At 46.0% G+C, this 23,183-nt stretch overlaps 2 protein-coding genes across 3 annotated transcripts in view; one reads left to right on the top strand and one right to left on the bottom strand.

Annotated features, from left to right (window-relative positions):
• The first annotated feature begins 274 nt into the window (after window positions 1-274).
• Window positions 275-18,354, top strand: PRG4 (proteoglycan 4). Its single transcript, XM_068141652.1, has 10 exons — window positions 275-374; window positions 2,584-2,703; window positions 6,253-6,345; window positions 8,156-12,328; window positions 14,097-14,183; window positions 14,466-14,605; window positions 15,497-15,653; window positions 16,769-16,948; window positions 17,134-17,259; window positions 18,251-18,354. Exons 1-10 carry the CDS (start codon window positions 335-337, stop codon window positions 18,352-18,354), a joined length of 5,220 nt encoding a protein of 1,739 aa, XP_067997753.1. The 5' UTR covers window positions 275-334.
• A 40-nt stretch (window positions 18,355-18,394) lies between these two features.
• TPR (translocated promoter region, nuclear basket protein) overlaps window positions 18,395-23,183 on the bottom strand; it is a 53,372-nt gene continuing 48,583 nt past the window's right edge. For both annotated transcript variants that reach the window (XM_068141311.1, XM_068141312.1), the window contains exons 47-51: window positions 22,264-22,359; window positions 21,900-22,056; window positions 20,844-20,962; window positions 19,450-19,548; window positions 18,395-18,600 (exon numbers count right to left, since the gene is read on the bottom strand). In XM_068141311.1, coding sequence (XP_067997412.1) covers window positions 18,545-18,600; window positions 19,450-19,548; window positions 20,844-20,962; window positions 21,900-22,056; window positions 22,264-22,359 — 527 coding nt within the window. In that variant the 3' untranslated portion in view covers window positions 18,395-18,544. The remainder of the gene's footprint in view (window positions 18,601-19,449; window positions 19,549-20,843; window positions 20,963-21,899; window positions 22,057-22,263; window positions 22,360-23,183) is intronic.

Genomic DNA, 23,183 nt, shown 5'->3' with positions numbered 1-23,183 from the left:
AAACAAGTTGTCCTCAGCAGAACACCCCTCTAACCTGAGCGTGTGCTGCTGCTGGTCCTCAGGCTAGCTAACAGCAAACCTCTGATGCCTTTAGGAGGGGTTTCACCAGGCCCCCAGTTTCCACAGCACCCAGTGAGGAAATGGCAATCTGTAAGAAAAAAAGATTGATCTTACTGCTTCATCATTCAGCATTTCCTTCTGTGGCCTTTTGTTTTGGAAATGTTTACAGCAGTGTTGTGTGATTTTAGATTTATCATCAAGCTGTACAGGGAGATGTGGGACAGGGTATTCTAGACAGCATGACTGCCAGTGTGATTCTAGCTGTCATCGCTTCATGGAGTGCTGCTCTGACTACAAGAAAGTCTGCACACAGGGTAAGTTCCCAAATGCAGCCAGCTCCTGTCAGCAAGACTTCCCCCATCCTGTTTGCTTCAACCCACTACCATACTACTGTCTCTCCTCTGAATGTCTCTTAGTTGGCTTTGTCCTTGTTCTCCTCTCATACATGTTTTGTTCTCCCTTGCCAAAACCACAGTGTTAACCTCACAATCCACTCAAATTAAAACTGTATCCACAACTGTCACTGAGAAAAGGATTTGCTTTTCAGAAGAGTAGGTCCAGGCAAGAGGAGGGGGAAATGGTTTATCTGCTGCTTTCTTTCTTCTCCTTAGGGCCTTTGTACTGTACCTGTTTGTTTCTTATGTAAAAAGTAAAAGTGAATTTAAGGTTTTCCACAAAGAAATTCTGGGACATTGCAATGCAAATTTAAAATGTGTAAAGGCTGTAGGGTCTAATCCAAAGTCAGAGGGTGTCCTTCCATGGACAGAAATTGGCTCTGGATCAGAACCATGACCAAAGTTTGAAGGAAGAGATGGTTGCATGAGTATTATCTTACAGCCTTTATTTCTCTGCAAAATTGTATCATATAAACAAATACAGGTCTCTCAAACTGTTCTACAGAGAGTAATGAATATATTTCCTCTTGAATCACTAACGCAAAAAATATCAGTGGTTTAGGTAACTGCAGTCTGTTATATTACACTGTGGTTGTAGTGAGATCACAGGTGCAAGCTAAGACTTCTTCTTAGGCTGAGTGCTGTTCAAACTGCAGACACAGCACTTGCACTTCAGTTTTCCCATTGTGATTTTGATCTGTGAGAGGACATCAGCATTTTTCATACCTGAAAGTGCATCCTGAGGCATTTTAATTGTTGGCTATTTATAGTGGGCCAGACTCTAAAGTTATCCTGGCATCTAGATAACATTTAATAAAAGTTTAGGACCAAATTTTGTCTTTGAACAATAGAGCAACAGTGCTTTGATGACATCTGCAACCATTTGGTCATTTTTTATATAAAACAGAAGTACTGTAGTGACTGAAATAGTCAAGAGTTAACCAATAAATAAATGTATGTGGTTATTAGTCAGGGAAAAACATGGTAGATCACAGAATCATAGAATGTCAGGGGTTGGAAGACACGTCTAAAGATCATTGAGTCCAACCCCCCCTGCCAAAGCAGGATCACCTAGGGCAGGACACACAGGAACACATCCGGGTGGGTTTTGAAAGTCTCCAGAGGCGACTCCACAACCTCCTTGAGCAGCCTGCTGCAGGGCTCCAGCACCCTCACGCTAAAAAACTTTCTCCTTATGTTGAGGTGGAACTTCCTTGTGTTCCAGCTTGTACTCATTGTTCCTTGTCCTATCACTGGGCACCACTGAACACAGCCTGGTACCTTTATCTTGACACTCACCACCCAGATATTTACAGACATTGATAAGACATGCCCCCCACCCCCCCAAACCTTCTCTTCTCCAGACTAAACAGCCCCAGGTCTCTCAGTCTTTCTTCAATGGATAGATGTTCAAGTCCCTTAATACTAAATGAGTAGATAGTCCTTTAGTACTCACAATTTAAGAACTGTATTCAATAGATCGGGATAACTTTTCAAAACCAGCCATTCTGTGTGACTACATTAACTCACTTACACGATTAAGTGGCGCTGCTCGCCCAGAGGGCACCAGGTCATGACCTATTTGGGGAAATGATTTTTCAGAAGTACTTTGGCAGACATCACCCTGGCTACAAAGTGGTACCCTGATGAGCACCTTCTATGAAAGCCCAGTTTAGAATTGAAATAGTGAATATTTCACATTTAAATAGCAGTTATGCAAATCTCTTTGGATAACCGATAATTGAATATTTCAATAGCAGTTATGCAGATGCTTTCAGATGACTGACAATTCAATATTTAAATAGCAGTTATGCAAATCTCTTTGGTTAACTGCTGTTCCATTAGGGAAATGGAACTCTTCTGTGATGGGACCTAGCTAAAGTGAACACTGAGATCATGTTTTATTCCGCTCTAAATTCCATATGGTCTCACAATGTTGGAATGGCAAAGTGCAGCTCTGGTTCACAGCCTGATCCAATTCAAGTTCTGGATCAGCCCAGAACAACCACCTGGGTCTATGAAGCTGTTCTTTACATCGGCTCAAGCAAATGGCTTCACTGTAGAAAGGTCCCAGTGTTAAACATGAGCCAGCCAGAAATACTGACTTCTCTTGTTCTGCCCTACACAGCACTCTCCTGTGAAGGACGTTGCTTTGAAGCCTTTGAAAGAGGAAGGGAGTGTGACTGTGATGCAGACTGCGAGAGGTATGGCAAATGCTGCCCGGACTACACCAAATACTGCAAAGAGGGTAAGAAATGTCTTCAGTGCTGTATTTTCTCTAGATTTAAATAGAGATGATTTGGGTTATCAGAGAACATGGGGGATTGAAAACCGACTGCAAGATAGAGCTCAGAGGGTTGCAGTCAGTGGCAGAGTCTGGCTGGAAGTCTGTAACTAGTGGTGTACCCCAGGGGTCAGTACTGGGTCCAGTCATTCATCAAGACCTGGATGAAGGGACAGAGAGGACCCTCAGCAAGTTTGCTGATGACACCAAACTGGGAGAGGCAGCTGACACCCTGTCAGGCTGTGCTGCCACCTGTCAAGACCTGGATGGGCTGAAGAGCTGGGCAGAGGGGAACCTCGTGAAGATCAGCAAGTGCACCTAGGGAGGAATAACCCCATGGATCAGTATAATTTGGGAGCTGACCCGCTGGAAAGTAGCTCTGTAGAAAAAGACCCGGGAGTGCTGGCAGACAACAGGATGATTACACCCAGAAATGTGCCCTCATGGCCAAGAAAGCCAATGGCATCCTAAGATGCACCAAGAAGAGTGTGGCCAGCAGTTTGAGGGTGGTTCTCCTCCCCATCTACTCTGTCCTGGTAAAGGTCTCATCTCAAGTCCTGTGTCCAGTTCTGGGGTCCCCAGTTCAAGAGGGGCAGGGAACTGCTTGAGAGGGTACTAGCAAAGGGCTCCAAAGATGATAAGGGGTCTTGAACATCTCTCTTAATGAAGAAAGGCTGAGGGACTTGGGGCTTTTTAGTCTGGACAAGAGAAGACTGAGAGGGGATCTTACCAATGCTGATCAATACCTAAAGGGTGAGCGTTACGAGGATGGGACCAATCTTATTTCAGTGGTGCCCAGTGACAGGACACAAATTTGAACATAGGAAGATCCACCTAAACATGAAGAGGAACTTAGTTCTTTTGAGGATGGTAGAGCACTGGACCAGGCTGCCCAGCGAGGTAGTAGAGTCTCTATCTCTGGAGCCATTTACAGCCCAAATCCAAACTGAGAAGAGCGCCCAGCACAGAAAACTGTCCTAGAATGGCAAGAGGGAGGGACGGTAGGATCAGCCTGGTTTGAAGCAGTTACACATTCACGCTGCAGCAAGAGAACTTTAAGGAAATGCACATTTAACCTTTGGGCTGCAAATTCACTTTGGGGAAGAATTGCAATGACCAACAGTTGCTTGTATGTATTGTGTCTGTCGCTGCAGAACCTGGTGGTTAGTCAACCTGTTCATTAATCAAGCACAAAGGTAAAGATCAGGAGGTGCAGTTTCACCCTCACTTTAGCTTTGATGAGGCTCACACTTGAATTCTAGTCTAGTAAACCCCCACAGAAAGTTTCATTTTGTCACATCCTTAAATTTTCTGCCGCTTACATTCCTAAATTGATTCCTGTGAGCACACTTGGCAGCCATTGCTTGGCACCACGTCACTCTGTTCACAGACCAGACAACCTCCAAGGCAGCCAACTTCCAAAGTAAGCAGTTGAACAAACAAGATGAGTTATGGATTATCACTTGGTTCACTTCACCAACCACTCCCAGTCCTTGAGTGCTGGTAGAACAGATGAGGTTTGCAGCTCAGCTGCACAGTAATCAATACTGAAATAGACCCTGCATTCAGCACTTTCTGACTGAGAAGTTAAGCAATCGCTCTTATCTTAGAGAGTTTCTTCTGATATTTTAGTTACTTAGCTTTACTACTACTTTCTGTCAAAAAAAACCAAAAAACCCTCAACAATAAAAATCCCCCAAGCTTGCCTCCTGCTGTAGTCAATATGTTAGTATTTTGTCTGTGTGTGAGGCACTGAAGAACATGTTAAACCTCCAGGGATAACTCTGCTGTTTCTGCATCTCATGCATGTTTTCTTCTGTATAGTGAAGCTAAGTTTATAATGGCTACCTAGAGAGCAATTCTCTCTCTCCTACCCTCCAGAAGCCCTGTGTTCCCTGAATACACATGCACAGAGTTAACACATGTCAAATGTATTTCCCCCCCACTTCTGACTCCTCTGAAAGCTGATTCAGCTCTCAAAGTGATTCAATTCAACAAATAATTTCTCTCTTTCTCAATAAAATCTTTGGGATATAGTCCAACACCCAACCTTACTTTGACTACCAGCTTGCTATGAAAAGTAAATGCTTTGACAACATGGGCATCACCTTATGAGACAGAAGTCACTTCCCTTCTGTAAAAAGCTGATTGTACAGACCTCTAGCATTTGCTCCTTTAGATAGATCAAAATCAGTTCTACAGGTTCTCTGAGCTCCATCACTTTCTTCACAACTAACAAGATCCTTCTACAAGGGTGGGAAGGAATCTCACTTCCGGTTTTACAACTTGACCCAACAATTCATTAAAAAGTATTTTCTAGCTCTTACTGGATGCAAAAAACTTCCCTGGAGATGTTTAAGGTCAGGCTGGATGAGGCCTTGGGCAACCAAATCCAGTTGAGAGGTGTCTCTGTCCATGGCAGAGGAGTGGCAGTAGATGGTCCTTTCCAACCTAAGCCATTCTATGATTCTATGATTCAGGTGGGGAAATCCAAACACAAATCACCAGTTTTTCCTAAAATTCAGCATACCAGGAGTTTACTTAATGCTTAGACCTTGTGTTATTTCTTTAGTTCATGGCCTGTGTCTCCTTCAAGGAAACTATCGCTTCCAAGATGTCTCTCAAAAATGATCACTTGGGTAGAGCTATTGTATCTCTAGGGATCAAGTACATCCTCACTAAGCTTGTAGATGATGCTAAGTTGGGAAAGAATCTTCATCTGCTTGAGGGTAGGAAGATTCTACAGAGGCACCTGGAAAAGTTGGATGATGGAGGAGGGGGTCAGTGTCTTCTCCCTAGCAGCAAGTGATATGATGAGAGGATACTACCTCAAGTTGTACCAGGGGAGGTTTAGGTTGGACACTAGAAGAAACTTCACTGGAATAGCATTCTCAAACAATGGAACAGGCTTCCCAGGGTGGTGGTTAAATCCCCATTCCTGGAGGTGTTTAAAGAGTACAGAGATGTGGTGCCGAGGGCCACAGTTGAGCACCAGCCTTGGCAGAGTTAGAGAATGGTTGAGCTTCATGATCATACAGGTCTTTTCCAACCAAACCAAATCTATGATTCAAGAATGCCAAGAAAATTAAGCCTTCAGGAGATTACCAAAGTAAGCGCTAGGATAATAGGACAACTCTCAGAGATCTACTACAGCAAGCTAGTCCCAAGTCATCCTTAATAATAAATACTAGGTGACAAAAACTGTTAGACAGGTTTGCAGAACACAGCACTCTGAATGCATGTTTTTCCCATCTCAGAACTGCTGTTAGAAAACAATGCTTCACCTCAACCTTCTGGGAAGAATATTTCTCCCCTCTGTGATGATCCAAATGGATCCAAAGGGGATTTGTGCTCATTTTCCCCTGAATACTCCTGTAAAAAATCATGTGGATAGGAAGAAACTGAAATTTATATGGAAGTCAGTCACTGAAATGTAATTGCTTTCTTCTTCTACAGCTGGCACCAGGCACTTGTGAAGCCTCCTGTTAACAGATGGTTTTCTTTTTTTTTCAGCACACACACCAAAGCCATCACCAACTCCTCCAGAAAACAAATCAACATCTAAAAGGTCATCCAAAGATGAGGAGAAGCCACCAGAGGACGAAGGTAGGACAGTATATGAATGAAACAGGATGGGTGTTACCTGAAGGAACATTCAAGACCATTTTCCTGCTCTGGAAATAGAAAGGCAATGTGAGACATTACCAGACAGTTACCAGGCTTGGAACTGGTTTATAAACTAATGACCTCACCTAGACCTCAGGACACTGACTGTGAAGAGGTCACTCAGAACAGATGTTGCAGTGTGGGGATGTCTCCCCTTGGGTTTTCAAACATCTTCCAAAAACATGTTATGCTCCATCGACAGTTTTGGACCAAGTCCACGGCTAGAACAGGAAGGGTGTTGTGTTCTGGGGCAGTGCTGAACTGGCAGGACCAAGAGAGGAAAGTCTCTTAGCAGGTTTCTCTGGCTTTCGTCTAGCCAGGCCTCATGCAGCTTCAGAAAATACATCACTTATTCATTCTGTTGCCTTCCTGTGTGCCTGTCCTGTGTTCTGTCTAGCAGTTGAGAGTGATAACTCAAGAGATCAGTTTGAACTTGAAGTCTGAAGCAATAAGAATGAAATGAGACCAATTTTGGCCAATATTCAAACATTATTTTAAAATTATTTGAATCTTGGAGTACTAACCTTCCTGCTGTGGCAACCTCCTATCACCAAAACAATCAATAGAGTGGTTTAAAAGAAACAAATTAAGGACATTCAGATTACCATTAGCAGGATGCCACTTGGCTTGTGGTGCTTCAGATGTACTGGGTGGGAGGAAAAACCTGTTCTGTACTAGCCTGCTCATGCACTCTTTCTGTAACAGATTTACACAGGAGTTATTTCTCACACTCCACTCTGCTGGGAGGGACACTGCATGGGTGCTGCTACAGTCATCAAGCCATGACCATCAACAACATCTCAGATTTGTTTAGACTTTTAGATTGAAGATAGACTGAGGGAGATTGGATTGTTCAGCCTGGAGAAGATTCCAGGGAGACCTTAGAACTGCCTTTCAGTACCTGAAGGGATCCTACAGAGGGACTTTCCATAAGGTGTCTAGTGACAGGACAAGTGGGAATGGTTTGAAGCTGAGGGAGAACAAGTTTAGACTGGATCTTAGGAAGAAGTTTTTCAGTACAAAGGTGGTGAGACTCTGGAATAGGTTGCCCAGAGTGGTTCTGGATGTACCCTTCCTGGAGGTGTTCAAGGCCAGGGTGGATGAGACCTTGGGCAACCAAGTCTAGTTGAGAGGTAAAGCAACAGTAGGAGATGCAGGCAGGTGTCTGTACTCCTTTCCTCCCATTTCCCTACCTCTGTTCAAGGCTAGGGCATCATACAAGCTACACTAACATTAAGGTCAGAGGAATGGATCTAAACAAGAGATTGAGAAAGTCTTACTAGGACTAGTGAGGTTCACCTTCTATGATAAAGGATGGAAACAGCACAGGGCCTCACCTCCCAACAGCAGCCTAAATCCTGCTGTGCTGCACTTAGCGAGGTACAGGCTGGCAAAATGACTTGTAAAACTTTAGCTAAGCTACTGCAAAGCCCCTGCAGTCAGAACGGATGCACACCTTACCCAGGCCAGCACTTTCCAGTTACTGATCTTTGGACAAATAGGGAATTCCACAGACTACCCATTTATCAAGCTCACTCAGGTTTCCACAGAGCCTGGAATTTTTCTGCCAGTTTAAGTGTTTCAGCCACTTTGGCGCTAATTAAGTGCAATTTCACACAGAAAGTCTTAAAGCAAACACAATACACCCAACTCCTTGAAAGACAAGCAGCTGATGGTAATAAATTCACATGCAATAAGTGCAGACACTACCACACAATATCTTTATGTCTGTTTCTTTCCACAACTACAGCAGAGACCACTATAGCTCCAACAGATCCACCTACAACAACAGAGGCACCAACGACTGAAGCAGACTCACCCACCACCCCCAAACCTGAAGACACAACTCCTGAAGACACAGAGGCACCAACAACTGAAGCAGAACCTCCCACCACCTCTGAACCTGAGGAGACAACCCCAGAGGCCACAGAGGCACCAGAAGAAGATTCTCCAACCACCCCTGAACCTGAGGAGACAACCCCAGAGGCCACAGAGGCACCAGAAGAAGATTCTCCAACCACCCCTGAACCTGAGGAGACAACTCCTGAAGACACAGAGGCACCAGAAGAAGATTCTCCCACCACCCCTGAACCTGAGGAGACAACCCCAGAGGCCACAGAGGCACCAGAAGAAGATTCTCCAACCACCCCTGAACCTGAGGAGACAACCCCAGAGGCCACAGAGGCACCAGAAGAAGATTCTCCCACCACCCCTGAACCTGAGGAGACAACCCCAGAGGCCACAGAGGCACCAGAAGAAGATTCTCCCACCACCCCTGAACCTGAGGAGACAACTCCTGAAGACACAGAGGCACCAGAAGAAGATTCTCCCACCACCCCTGAACCTGAGGAGACAACCCCAGAGGCCACAGAGGCACCAGAAGAAGATTCTCCCACCACCCCTGAACCTGAGGAGACAACCACAAAGGCACCAGAAGAAGATTCTCCAACCACCCCTGAACCTGAGGAGACAACCCCAGAGGCCACAGAGGCACCAGAAGAAGATTCTCCCACCACCCCTGAACCTGAGGAGACAACCCCAGAGGCCACAGAGGCACCAGAAGAAGATTCTCCCACCACCCCTGAACCTGAGGAGACAACCCCAGAGGCCACAGAGGCACCAGAAGAAGATTCTCCAACCACCCCTGAACCTGAGGAGACAACCCCAGAGGCCACAGAGGCACCAGAAGAAGATTCTCCCACCACCCCTGAACCTGAGGAGACAACCCCAGAGGCCACAGAGGCACCAGAAGAAGATTCTCCAACCACCCCTGAACCTGAGGAGACAACCCCAGAGGCCACAGAGGCACCAGAAGAAGATTCTCCAACCACCCCTGAACCTGAGGAGACAACCCCAGAGGCCACAGAGGCACCAGAAGAAGATTCTCCCACCATGCCTGAACCTGAGGAGACAACTCCTGAAGACACAGAGGCACCAGAAGAAGATTCTCCCACCACCCCTGTACCTGAGGAGACAACCCCAGAGGCCACAGAGGCACCAGAAGAAGATTCTCCCACCACCCCCAAACCTGAGGAGACAACCCCAGAGGCCACAGAGGCACCAGAAGAAGATTCTCCCACTACCCCCAGACCTGAGGAGACAACCCCAGAGGCCACAGAGGCACCAGAAGAGGACTCTCCCACCACCCCCAAACCTGAAGAAACAACCCCAGAGGCCACAGAGGCACCAGAAGATTCTCCCACCACCCCCAAACCTGAGGAGACATCTCCAGAGGCCACAGAGGCACCAGAAGAAGATTCTCCCACCACCCCCAAACCTGAGGAGACAACTCCAGAGGCACCACAAGCAGATTCTCCCACCACCCCTGAACCTGAGGAGACAACCCCAGAGGCTCCAGAAGATTCTCCCACTACCCCCAAACCTGAGGAGACAACTCCAGAGGCACCACAAGCAGATTCTCCCACCACTCCCAAACCCGAGGAGACAACCCCAGAGGATCCAGAAGATTCTCCCACCACCCCCAAACCTGAGGAGGCAACCCCAGAGGCCACAGAGGCACCAGAAGAAGAGCCTCCCACCACCCCTGAACCTGAGGAGACAACCCCAGAGGCCACAGAGGCACCAGAAGAAGATTCTCCCACCACCCCCAAACCTGAGGAGACAACCCCAGAGGCCACAGAGGCGCCAGAAGAAGATTCTCCCACCACCCCCAAACCTGAGGAGACAACTCCAGAGGCACCACAAGCAGATTCTCCCACCACTCCCAAACCCGAGGAGACAACCCCAGAGGCTCCAGAAGATTCTCCCACCACCCCCAAACCTGAGGAGGCAACCCCAGAGGCCACAGAGGCACCAGAAGAAGAGTCTCCCACCACCCCTGAACCTGAGGAGACAACCCCAGAGGCCACAGAGGCACCAGAAGAAGATTCTCCCACCACCCCCAAACCTGAGGAGACAACCCCAGAGGCCACAGAGGCGCCAGAAGAAGATTCTCCCACCACCCCCAAACCTGAGGAGACAACTCCAGAGGCACCACAAGCAGATTCTCCCACCACTCCCAAACCCGAGGAGACAACCCCAGAGGCTCCAGAAGATTCTCCCACCACCCCCAAACCTGAGGAGGCAACCCCAGAGGCCACAGAGGCACCAGAAGAAGATTCTCCCACCACCCCCAAACCTGAGGAGACAACTCCAGAGGCACCACAAGCAGATTCTCCCACCACCCCTGAACCCGAGGAGACAACCCCAGAGGCTCCAGAAGATTCTCCCACTACCCCCAAACCTGAGGAGACAACCCCAGAGGCTCCAGAAGATTCTCCCACTACCCCCAAACCTGAGGAGACAACCCCAGAGGCTCCAGAAGATTCTCCCACTACCCCCAAACCTGAGGAGACAACCCCAGGGGCTCCAGAAGATTCTCCCACCACCCCCAAACCTGAGGAGACAACCCCAGAGGCACCACAAGCAGATTCTCCCACCACTCCCAAACCCGAGGAGACAACCCCAGAGGCTCCAGAAGATTCTCCCACCACCCCCAAACCTGAGGAGACAACCCCAGAGGCCACAGAGGCACCAGAAGAAGATTCTCCCACCACCCCCAAACCTGAGGAGACAACTCCAGAGGCACCACAAGCAGATTCTCCCACCACCCCTGAACCCAAGGAGACAACCCCAGAGGCTCCAGAAGATTCTCCCACTACCCCCAAACCTGAGGAGACAACTCCAGAGGCACCACAAGCAGATTCTCCCACCACCCCTGAACCCGAGGAGACAACCCCAGAGGCACCACAAGCAGATTCTCCCACCACTCCCAAACCCGAGGAGACAACCCCAGAGGCTCCAGAAGATTCTCCCACCACCCCCAAACCAGAAGAGACAACCCCAGAGGCACCAACAACCAAGCCTGACGCTCCCACCACTCCTAAACCGGAAGAGACAACCCCAGAGGCACCAACAACCAAGCCTGACGCTCCCACCACTCCTAAACCGGAAGAGACAACCCCAGAGGCACCAACAACCAAGCCTGACGCTCCCACCACTCCTAAACCTGAAGAGACAACCCCAGAGGCACCAACAACCAAGCCTGACGCTCCCACACCCCCCAAACCTGAAGAGACAACTGAAACTGTTACTTCTTCTCTAACTGAAAAGTCAACAACTACAGCAGAAACAACCACCTTGAATAAAGAGGTTACAACAACCAAGAAAGAAAAAACTACTGTGCTTAAAGACATTTTCACATCAGCAACTAGGAAAGACCAAACTACCACTGTAACTCTGGGGACAACAGCTAAACCAGTTGTCACTACAATGGCTGAATCAGAAGCAACTACCATTGACAAAAAGACTTCAACAACAGCTGCAGAAGAAGAAACAACCACAGCTGAGCAGGACAAGACCTCCACATCAAAAGAGACAACAGCTAAAGAAGAGCACACTGTGGGAACAGCAACTGTAATAACCACCACAGCAGCCACAACTCCCTTGGCCAAGCCCACTCTGTTGCCAACAACTGCCAAAACAGATTCACCATCTAAACCCAGAGACACAACTACGGAAGCTAAAGAAACTACAACAGCTAAAGAGGGCACAAATACTGTATGTGTTGTTGTAGAGACAACAACAGCTGGTAGAAAAGAGGTAACAACCAATAAAGAAACCAGCGTTACATCTGCGAAAGAAATAGAAGGCGCCACTGAAAAAGCCTCTGCTACTGAGAGAGGAGAGGAAACTACAGCTACCCAAGTGACCACTGCAAGAGATAAAAAAGACACAATAGAAGAAATGTTCCTTGTTTCTAATGGGACATCCAAGCCAACTATACATTTCCAGGAGATTGGTGACACGAGAGAGGAGCCTCAGCCAGCCAGCCCTGAAACTCTGCCAGTAAAAGAGCCGGAGATAAACAACCAGCCTCTAACAGAAACTGCCGACTTGCCAATTCTGACGGGAGAAACACAAGGTAATTGCATCCCAGTAGGTACAAAACCACCGGTAACTTCACCCCAGAACACAACAAAATATATGAGGGAAGGTCATGGAAGACCTTTCTGTCTGGCCCCAGCGGTCAACCAGAACCATGGTTCCGAATATTCCTGAATACCTCAGTTTTCAGTTGTGGTGTTAATGAAATTCTCCATGTGCTTTAGAGCATGACCTTGCTTCAATAGTGGGTGCTGGTGAAAATAATTTGTTGTAAGTGATGTAGAAAATACAAACAGAAAAATCACTAACAAAAAAAAAATGTAAAGTCCCCTGAAAACAGTGGCTAGGGAGTCAAGTACCTACCATTACTCATGGCACCTAACCAGGCATTTTGTAGTCAGATACAAAAAATATCAGACAGACAAAAACAGTTCTTTTTCCTTCTATTCTTTTTCCTCTGTGCCACAATATTTTTCCTGCCCTCGCAATTCATTTGGATCAGATACAGCCTGCAAGTTCTTGGGCATTTCCGGGCAAGTTCTTGCAAGTTTTGGGCAATGACTGGCTGGAAAGCAGCCTGGAGGAGAGAGACTTGGGGGACAAGAAGCTCAACATGAGCTCTTAGTGTGCACTTGCAGCCTGGAAAGCCAATCAGATCCTGGGCTGCATCAGGAGAAGTGTGGCCAGCAGGTCAAGGGAGGTGATCCTCCCCCTCTACTCAGCCCTGGTGAGACCCCACCTGGAGTACTGTGTCCAGTTCTGGAGCCCCTATTACAAGAGGGATATGGAGGTGCTGGAATGTGTCCAGAGAAGAGCCACAAGGATGATCAGAGGGCTGGAGCACCTCTCCTACGAGGACAGACTGAAGGAGTTGGGGCTGTTCAGTATGCAAAAGAGAAGGCTCCGAGGTGACCTAATTGTGGCCTTCCAGTATCTGAAGGGGGCCTACAAGAAGGCTGGGGAGGGACTTCTCAGGATCTCAGGTAGTGATAGGACTAGGAGGAATGGAATGAAGCTGGAGGTGGGGAGATTCGGGCTGGATGTGAGGAGGAAGTTCTTCACCATGAGAGTGGTGAAACCCTGGAATGTGTTGTCCAGGGAGGTGGTCGAGGCCCCGTCCCTGGAGGTGTTTAAGGGCAGGCTGGATGAGGCTCTGTCCAGCCTGATCTAGTGTGGGGTGTCCCTGCCCATGGCAGGGGGGTTGGAACTAGATGATCCTTGTGGTCCCTTCCAACCCTAACTGATACTTTGACACTATGATTTTTTTCAGTTATATATGGAGAGATATTTTGGAGAGGGAGAAAATCCCAACAGGGTTCTTAGATGGAAAATACTTGGATTTTTGTCCCAAACAGATTCACCTTTCCTTTATATTTAACTGAAAGTAATTTTTTTCAAGACATGAGAAGGAGGGAGGACACTCAGTAGAGCAGCTTGAAGAAACATCAGGTGAAGAAATTAAGTTATGGATGCAATATACAATGGATTTTATAAGTCTTTTTCTGCAGTACAGGTGCTTGGATAAGCAATGAACGAGGTTGTCCATACCTGGTGATGCAGTGGCTGGTCCTGCACTCCTGGCAGCACAGCGCCTGTGGCAGTTTTAGGCCATGCCTTTAAAACCTTTAATGTTGGGGGCAATTTTCAACCCACCACAACGTGAGATCAGGATTTGCCAAGAATATGCCTCAAATGTTCAATGAAACCCTCTGTATGACGTTTAAGGGCCGTAGTGCCACCGGTGGTGGGCTGAGGGGGATAACGCCGTTTCTGTGAAACAAACCCAAGGCACTTTTGTTCTGCAGCGATGAGGGACGAGAAGGACCTGTGCAACGGGAAGCCGGCAGACGGCATGGTGGCCCTGCCCAATGGCACTCTGGCCGTCTTTCGAGGTAGGTATGCCAGCCCCAGGCCCGCTTCTCCTCCTCTTCCCCGCCGCCCTACTCCCGGTGGCCTCCCCAGCCCGACGCGCTCCCTACCTTTTGCGGCCTCCCCGCCCGCCCCGCCGCGCCGTAGGGCACGAGCCGCCTCAGCCGTGCCCTGAGGGCGGGAGCGCGGGAAGGTGGGTAGGGGGCCTCGCGTTTCCCGGACTTCTGTCCCCGCGTCTGTCTGTCTGTCCTCCCGTCGGTCGGACGGTCCACAGGCGTTTCACCGCGTCCCATCTCGCCTCCCAGGTCACTACTACTGGCTGCTCAATGGCCGCAGCCCGCCGACCACCAACCCCCGCCGGATCAGCGAGGGCTGGGGCATCCCTTCCCCCATCGATTCGGTCTTCTCCAGGTGCAACTGCGACGGCAAGACCTTCTTCATCAAGGTGGGCCGCGAGCGGGGGCGGGTGAGAGGGCCGTGGGGCAGAGCAGCCTGAAGAAAGGGGCAGGTTTTGCCGTGCAGCCCCGAAGGGAAGCCTTGGGGCAGAGCTGTTTATTTTACAGGACAAATGGCAATTTTAGTGAGGTGGATTTGGAACTCTGGGGGCAAAGTTCAGTGTCTCAACCCCGTTCTCACCTTGTCTGTCTTTCCTGATTCATAAAATGATTTGGGGTGGAAGGGACCTTAATAATCATTTAGTTCCAAGCCCTCTGCCACAGGCAGGGACACCTTCCACTAGACCAGGTTGCTCAAGGTCACATCCAACCTGGCCTTGGACGCCTCCAGGGAGGGGGCATCCACAACCTCATCCTATCAGAAAAAAGCTGAATTCAGTTGTTTTTCCCCTGTAATGGGGCAGGAGACCAAGCACTGACAGAAAACAGATCATTGAGTGATATTTACACAAACCTCACTTCAGCATACTTCCAACTCTTTAAAACACGTGTCCTTTACCATGGCTTGCTGTTGCCCTTGTTTCTAATACATTTCCCTTCCTGAGAGATAACGAATGCACACAATTCATTATACAGATGTTCCAAATTAATTGCTCAGCCCTGAAGTCCAAGCAACATTTTCTATCCCTGAAAATGTGTATTTTGTAGGCAAACTGCTTTGCTCACTAACCACTCTTAGCAGTTCATTCCTAACATATTCTACTCAAAGGTAGGCTCAGAAGACTGCAGAAGGTATTTGCTGAAGCTGTAATTTTTTTTTTTCTTCATGTTTGTATTGGATGGATGAACGGTTCCAGTCGAGTTTTACCATGCCTATATTGAAGTCAAAACACCAAAAATTGATTTCCTCTCAAGCTCATTTTTTTTCTTTTAACCCTTAGGGTCCCCTATATTGGCGTTTCACGAATGGAGTTATGGATCAAGGCTATCCCAAACCTCTTGCCAATGGATTTGCAGGGCTGCGTGGGAAAATAGTAGCAACCCTCCCAGTGGCAAGATACAACAGCAGACCAGAATCTGTTTATTTTATCAAAAAAGGTAAGTCTTATAGTTCAGAAGGTCACAGATGATCGAACGGTGCTTGAAATACCTTAGTCAGGAATAAGCCACCCTTTCTCTTGGCTGAAAGGAGCAGTTCTTTTAAATCCCAAACCGTAACTGATGTCGTAGTATGATGGATCTAAAGCTTTAAAAATTTGTGTAGAGAACTTCAAGTGCATTTAAAAATAGTCAGGACCGTGGGGGACAGAATCTAGCACTGCAAACAGTGACGTTTTATCTAGTGGTAAAACTGCTTAACTCTCAAGTTAATTAGAGAAGGAGAAGCTTTGATCTTGGTGGTTCATAACTATGCATGAAAATGGCCTACCCCTTTCTTATTTTGTATTTTAAAATAGTTATATGAATAATTTAATGCTTGCAGCACTAGACCATGTCCCTCAGCACCACATCTACACAGCTTTTCAATCCCTCCAGGGCCTCCACTACTTCCCTAGCAGCCTTTTCCAGGGCCTGGAAACTCTTTTGGGGAATAAATTTTGCTGAATGTTCAACCTAAACCTCCCCTGGTGCAACTTGAGCTTGGTTTCTCCTATAGCTTGTTCCCTGGGAGGAGACCAACCCCCACCTCCTTCCAGTGTCCTCTCAGGGACTTGCAGAGACTGAGGTCTCTCCCCTCAGCCTTCTTTTCTCCGGGCTAAACAACTGGAGTTCCCTCAGGCACTCCTCACAATACCTGTTTTGCTGTGCCTTCACCAGCTTTGTTAGTTACTTGAATTAAAAAAGCCAAAGTTTACAAAATGCAGAGCTTTTCTGGTCTCTAGCTCTCCTCTTATGCAGCCTAAGGAAATGGTCTTACCCTCTCCGTGATGACAGGATGGCAGCAAAAGCAGTTACCTTGACTGCAGTGAGCCTGTTGTAAGTAACACATCTAGAAATACACGTTGAGTTTAGAGAGCAGAGGGTTTTTTTTTTTTAAATCTCAAAGTAGGAATGGATATAAAAAACTAAAGACTGCCAGAGGTGTAGATGTATTAGAGTGATGCTCTTGATTCCCTGTGAGCAATAGAGATGTCAGTGACACTTTCATAGCTGATCTTGCTTGGTAGGGGTTGATTTTGTTTTTTAACCAAATGAAACAAATCTCTGTTTAGATGGCAACATGCAACAGTATGTGTACAAACAAGAACCAGCCAGGAAATGTCAAAGGAGAAGGCGGGTTACCATCCGATACCCAGCGTTTGTCCCAAGGATTGTGATACGCAGACGCTTCCAACGTGCAGTGAGAATGCCAACCATTATCCAGACTGTCAGGGTCAACCCATACCCAGCAGGTAACTTTATTTAAAGGTTCTTTTACACAGCCAGCTCAATGTCAGCAGGTTCTGAAACACAGCATTAAGTTCCATTCTTTGGAAATACAGCACTTGCAAAGTTTTTTTAACCCAGTAGGTTTCAAGAGTCAATGCCAGCGGACACACTGCAATGCCTCCTGACTTGAGTTTTGTTTCACTTGCAGGAGTTCTGCACAACGAAATCAAAGTGAATTCATACTGGAGAGGGCTCCCCAAGGTCATCCATTATACCCTGTCATTACCCAATGACAACAAGCCAGATGGATATGATTATTATGCCTTCTCTTACAGTAAGTTAAAGCTAACACAAGTTACTACCTACCTCAAAAGCCTAGGGGAAGGTGAAGGAAGAAGCCCATGTAGCTCTCAGCTTACCAAAGCGTGAGGTTACCACTTGTCGTTTTGCAAGACTGATTTTAAGTGCTACTACAAAGTCCTGAGAATTAAAGTGTTGCCTGTAATTGACAGACGTTGCTTTTACAAAAATAGTTACAGGGCAACTAGCAGCAATGAGGTACAATGATTCACACCAGCCAGCTGCAGAATGCCTTTCTCTAAGAGTTCAGGCTTAGAAAGTGGCAAAAATCCTGACACTCAAATTGTATTAATGACAAAGTGAAATCCTTGAACACAGCAATAGTTGTGTCACTGGCTTCAACAGAATGGTGTTTCTGATAAAACAAAAAAGGGAGGGACATGAACCATTTTGCTTCACAGGAAGAAAAATAATTGATTAGCAAGATTAGGGTAGATCCTTGCCCTACCTAGCATCATGTAAAGCATTCCTCAGGATTTTCTGGATAATGTAGAAAGTAAAGCTCTAAGAACTAGCTGTATTCAAACACAGGATACTAAAGTATGTCTCTACCACTATGGTCTAATTCCTAACTTTAAGACAGGCCAATTCATACTTGAAGACCCCATGGTCCCACTTCTGTAGTCTTCTACATGGTCCCAATTCTGTTTCTAATTTGATTTCTAGTCTGATTGTGTTGTGGCAGTATAAGAAGATTCCTCACTACTCATTGTTCTTGGGACATATTTAATTATCAGCAGTACTGTACAACTTAGCTAAACACCAAAAAGGATATGGAAAAAACTAAAGCTAAGAACAAAAACTTGTTACAGCCTCTCATCTCCATAGATCTATATGGAGCATGGAATGCAGTATCTGCTAGTTATGCCTAATTGAAACTAAATGGAAGGCTTTCACCTCAGAGTTCCTTCCATGTACTAACTGGAGTAGTTTCAGGCACTGAATTCTGACTCCCTCCATTTCAGATCGCTACTACAGCTTGGATGTTGGCAAAAGAATCGCAAGACCTGTTACTGCTCTCACTGGAAAGACCGTGACCAAAGACTGGTACAACTGTCCTAGCAAGTGATGGAGAGCAGAGGAGTTGAAAGAAAGATGCCGTCTGAATGTTGACGTTTGGTCTAATTTTATTAATAAAACATTGAAACATGTGCACACAACTCTAAGTAGAAAATGCTGCTTCAAGCTCTGGCTTCATGACACTAAAGCAACCACGGCCAAACTGGCACTTTGTATACACAGCTGTAATTACAGAGCCTTTAACTAATGTTTCCTCTGTTCAGGCCTCCTCTGCCTCCCATTGCATGAGTTACACCTGTGGTGGGAAAGAAAACAAAGGCATTAAGAGAAATCCTTTTCACCCTTTCCATCAGCTGTGATACTTCATGCTTCTCTAAGGAATGGCTGCTGCAGTGGAGTGCTTCCTCTCTGGTTAAATTTGAGCTCCCCACCCTCCCTAGAGCCTGGTGATAGAGAGGTGTGCTACTTGGATTTTTAAAGAGTGGTGTTACTTCTCAACCTAGCTCAGACCCTGTGCTGAAAGAGTAATTATAGAGCTCTTACTTGAAATCAGTGAGTCCTTCCCTTTGGTTACTAAAAAAATGGTGATAGACTAGGAAATCTATCCGATGTCCACCTTGGCACTTTTTTCCCCCCTCTCAAATACCAGATCCCTGTATTTCAGTCATAGAATCACAGATTCATAGAATGGTTGGAGTTGGATGGGACATTAAAGATTATTTAGTTCCAACCTCCTGGCCATGGGCAGGTTCCATTAGACCAGGTTGCTCAAAGCCTCATCTGGCCTTGTCTTAAAACACTTTCAATAGAAGTATCAAGTCTTCCACACTGTTAAAATAATGCCAAATTGAGTACAATCCACCTGAGTATTTTTCTTAATACAGAATTTTATTGTTGGAGTTTAATTCCCTCTGCTGATAAGACCCAAGTGCTGCAGGAGAGGGAATTTTGCCTCTCTAAACCCGCCCAGACCAACACACTAAACCAAAATCAGAACTCTCTGGGTAAGGCACTGAAGCCTGAGGCAGGGATGCTGTGTTATTCCACAAGCCAATGCAAGCCTGCAAGCCTTCATAGATGGTCAGGAAGGAAGTCCTAGCTCTACTTTGAAACAGCCTGGATTTAAGCAAGGCCCAACACTCACCCCTCTGTCTGTTGAACTGACGGCCACGAACCCCAGTTCTCAGTGTGGGTGGCTGGAGTCTGACACGTCGGAATGGCTTGGGCTGGTTACTGCTGGTGTCTGCGAGCAAGGGAAGGCAGGGAAGGGTGTCTGTGACTGTCAACGTTTACATGACTTGGTCTGCATTATGCTCTAGAGTTTAATTTAAAATGATGAAGGTTCATCCTTATTTCATTGACATCTTCTCTAATAAAAGCCTCAAAACAACTATGTTTGGAACTTCTTTCATAGAATCACAGAATCATTTTTGGCTAGAAAAGACCCTTAAGATCATTGACTCCAACGATTAACATTACCAAGTCTGCTGCTAAACCATGCCCCTAAGCACCATGTCTACACATCCTCAGGGACGGGGATCCACCACTGCCCCAGGCAACCTGTTTGAGGGCTTGACAGCCCCTTTGGGAAAGAAATTGTTCTTATGTCCAACCTAAACCTGCCCCAGGGCAAGTTGAGGCTGCTTCCTCTTGTCCCATCACTTGTTACCAGAGAGAAGAGACTGACCCCCACCTCACGCCAACCTCCTTTCAGGGAGTTGTAAAGAGCAATAAGGTCTCCCCTCAACCTCCCTTTCTCCAGGCTAAACAACCCTAGTTCCCTCAGCTGCTCCTCACAAGACCTGTTCTCCAGACTTTTCACCACTTTTGTTGCCCTTGTCTGGAAACATTTCAGACCCTCAATGTACTTAAGAGCGAAGGCCCAAAACTGAACCCATTCAAGATGCAGCCTCACCAGGGCTGGGTACAGGAGAACAATCCCTGCCCTAGTACTGCTGGCCACACTATTGCTGATCCAGGCCAGGATGGTAGTGGCCACCTTGGCCACCTGGGCACTCCTGGTTCCTGTTCAGCTGGCTTCTGACCAACACTCCCAGGTCCTTTTTCACCAGGCAATTTCTAGCCACTCTGCCCCAGTCCTGGAGCATTGGAGAGGAAACTTGGTAGTAACTTAATTCTCATTCTTTAATGATTTAATCGAATTAAAAAATACTTATATCTCACATAGGATTATAGAATCGTTTCAGTTGGAAAATACCTTTAAGATCATCAAGGCCAACCATTAACCCAACACTATCAGGTCATGAAACATACCAATGGATAGAATCACCAAAGTATGAAGAACTATTACTCCTTTAAGTATTATTCTCACCACAGCCTACTCTGTTTACTGCAGTCCAAGGGAAAAAAAACAAACAAAAAACAAAAAAAAAAAGGTTGCCATTTAGAATACATGCACCAAAGCATAACCTTGCTCTAAGAGTTGCATCTTGGCTACCAGCAGTGCATGATGCTGGCCTGGAAAGTTCCCACACTTCATGAACTGGTATTGAAACAACCCCAGCAATTAAACCATACCTGCAGATGAACTAGAGGGAGGATCTTGACTAGTCGAAGGAAGATCTGACTCATCTGATGCTTGAACAGATTCTTCTTCTTGCTGGCTGTCAATTTCTAGGCCTGATTCTGAAGTAATTCTAAAAAAGGGGGAGAGGGAAGAAAAACCTAAGTGCTGTGCTCGTCCTGAAGCAGTACGATTCCTATGCAGATGTCTTTCCCAAAACATTCTCATTAGCTTTGTTCTGCTTTGTTGTGTCCCCCCTTCTTCAAATATGAGTTTTATCTAGCTTCAAGATAAACAACAATGTGGTTTCCTTGATATGAAGCTCAACTCCAGATGCATACTCAACATATATTCAGAGAGGGCCAAAGAAGCAATTTAACAAGGCTATATGATGTGGGAGGGTGTATATTTAAAACAGGGGAAGAACACTAGCAAAGATGGTATTCAAAATTGCACTTACAAAGTGGAAGACAAAATCATTTGTCTATCAGGTTCTCAAGAGCTGCTTATTCTCCATCTTGTGCTATATCTTTTCTCCTTAACTGAATGACTTAATTATATTTTCTTGTTTTCAAGGAGTGATTTTCTCTATTAACAAACTTTAATGCATTAGCTTTTATTCTACAAACCCAAACCCTCAAAGTAAGGCTTTTATCTTCAATATCTGACTACTGCAGAGCCCACTGCAGTCTAAAACAATGCAAAAAATCAGGGGAATTTATATTAGCTGTGTTAAATCTGAAGGAGGCAAAAAACAATAAAACCAAGCTGAAGGGGAAAAGGAAAATAAAAGAGCCTGAAGGGGAAAAGGAAAAAAAAAAAAGAGCCTGAAGGGGAAAAGGAAAAAAAAAAGAGCCTGAAGGGGAAAAGACAAAAAAATAGTCTGAAGAAGATCTTTGGTTTCAGACTTGAAGGTCAGATTATTCACAAAATTACTAAATCCCATCTGAGCTTTCCTTCCCACCAGAACAGGTTCAACTGGAAATGAATCACAGACACACTTGGAAGAACACAAATCATCAAACCTAACATGACATCAAGTTTAGTGAAGCAAACAAGTCTTAGTTTACCCTTCAGATTCTGCCTCTGCAAACACTTCATCCCCATCATCCCCTGTTCCAGCCTCTGTAGTAGTAGACAAGTTGCCAGTAGATGTTGTAACCATTGGAACAGACTGAGAAGCATGCTCTGAAGCATCTGCTGATGCACTTTCAGTAAAAACTGTCACTGTAGAGGGGAAGAGGTTTAATAAACATCCAGTTAGTTTGAATTCCCTACAGAAAATCCATTAAAATCTTAGGCAAGTTGGGGAAGGGGCTACTGGATGGATACTCCTGGCATATTTTTAAGCAGTCTAACAGCAACTGAATTCTTTCCTGGAAAATCAAGGTTTGCAGCCTTTACTTCAGCCTGCAAAAATTCTTTGACACTTACCTGGTGCTGCTACTTGTAATGGTGTGGTGGGAACGCTACGACCACCTGACTCTTCCTCATGAGCAAGGAACAGTGGGGTTTCATACATGCCTAAACCTGCAACACAAAGTTTCAGTGATGAGGTGATAGAATGAGATGAAATGGCCTGCAGTTGTGCCAGAGGAAGTTGGAGATGAGGAAAAATTGCTTTACTGAAACACTGGTCAAGCATTGGAACAGGCTCCCTGGGAAGGTGGTGGAGTCACCATCCCTGGAGGTGTTCAAGACACGTGTGGACATGGCATTTTGGGACATGGTTTAATGGCCATGGTGGTCTTAGGTTGATGGTTGGACTCGATTTTATAGAGCTTTTCCAACCAAAGCAATTTTATGATTCCATGATTAAAATAGCAGCTAAAAAAATACCTGGTTTTCTCTCTGCACAATAGGTGAAAACCAGCAATTTGTACTTAAACATGAACATTTTTGTTACTTTGAGCTCTTTTGACTTACTGCCAGAGGTAATTATCATTTATTTGACGGTAAAACCTTCATGAAAACACTACTGCTTGGTTTACTTTCATCCTCACACCATTATTTTGCTGCCAGCTTTCTTCAAAAACAGCACACTGTTCCATGGTGACAGGGATGCAGGGGAAAGGGACCGATTCAGGACAACAAAGACAATAGAGACCAATTTTCTGGGTATCTCTTAGCAGGCAAGGAGATATCCCAGAGATTTCTTTGCATTTGCTGTTTCCCTCTATTACTTTACTAAAGGAAAGCTACATCAGTAGTAAAACTGAAATCAGAAGCCATTCCTTTAATTTCTTGTGCTCAACAGGCAATTTGTCCTACATAAGATTTTAGCATCTCTGGCTCACAAACCAGTTGCTCCTACCTACAGAAGCATTCTACTTTTTAAACAATATTACAAATAG

Source organism: Melanerpes formicivorus, unplaced genomic scaffold (genome assembly GCF_026170545.1).
Source record: "Melanerpes formicivorus ecotype bairdi unplaced genomic scaffold, bMelFor1.0.p_v2 SCAF_7, whole genome shotgun sequence".
Lineage (NCBI taxonomy): Eukaryota > Metazoa > Chordata > Aves > Piciformes > Picidae > Melanerpes > Melanerpes formicivorus.
Note: the sequence above shows the minus strand (reverse complement) of the source record. Positions and strands in the feature narration are given on the sequence as shown.

What these genes read in the sequence shown, in the direction of transcription:
- PRG4 (XM_068141652.1), top strand. Translation starts at nt 335, where the DNA reads ATGGAGTGCTGCTCTGACTACAAGAAAGTCTGCACACAGG. An exon ending in TCTGACGGGAGAAACACAAG is followed by an intron (nt 12,329 to 14,096) that starts GTAATTGCATCC and finishes TTTGTTCTGCAG; the next exon opens with CGATGAGGGACGAGAAGGAC. An exon ending in GGTCAACCCATACCCAGCAG is followed by an intron (nt 16,949 to 17,133) that starts GTAACTTTATTT and finishes TTTCACTTGCAG; the next exon opens with GAGTTCTGCACAACGAAATC.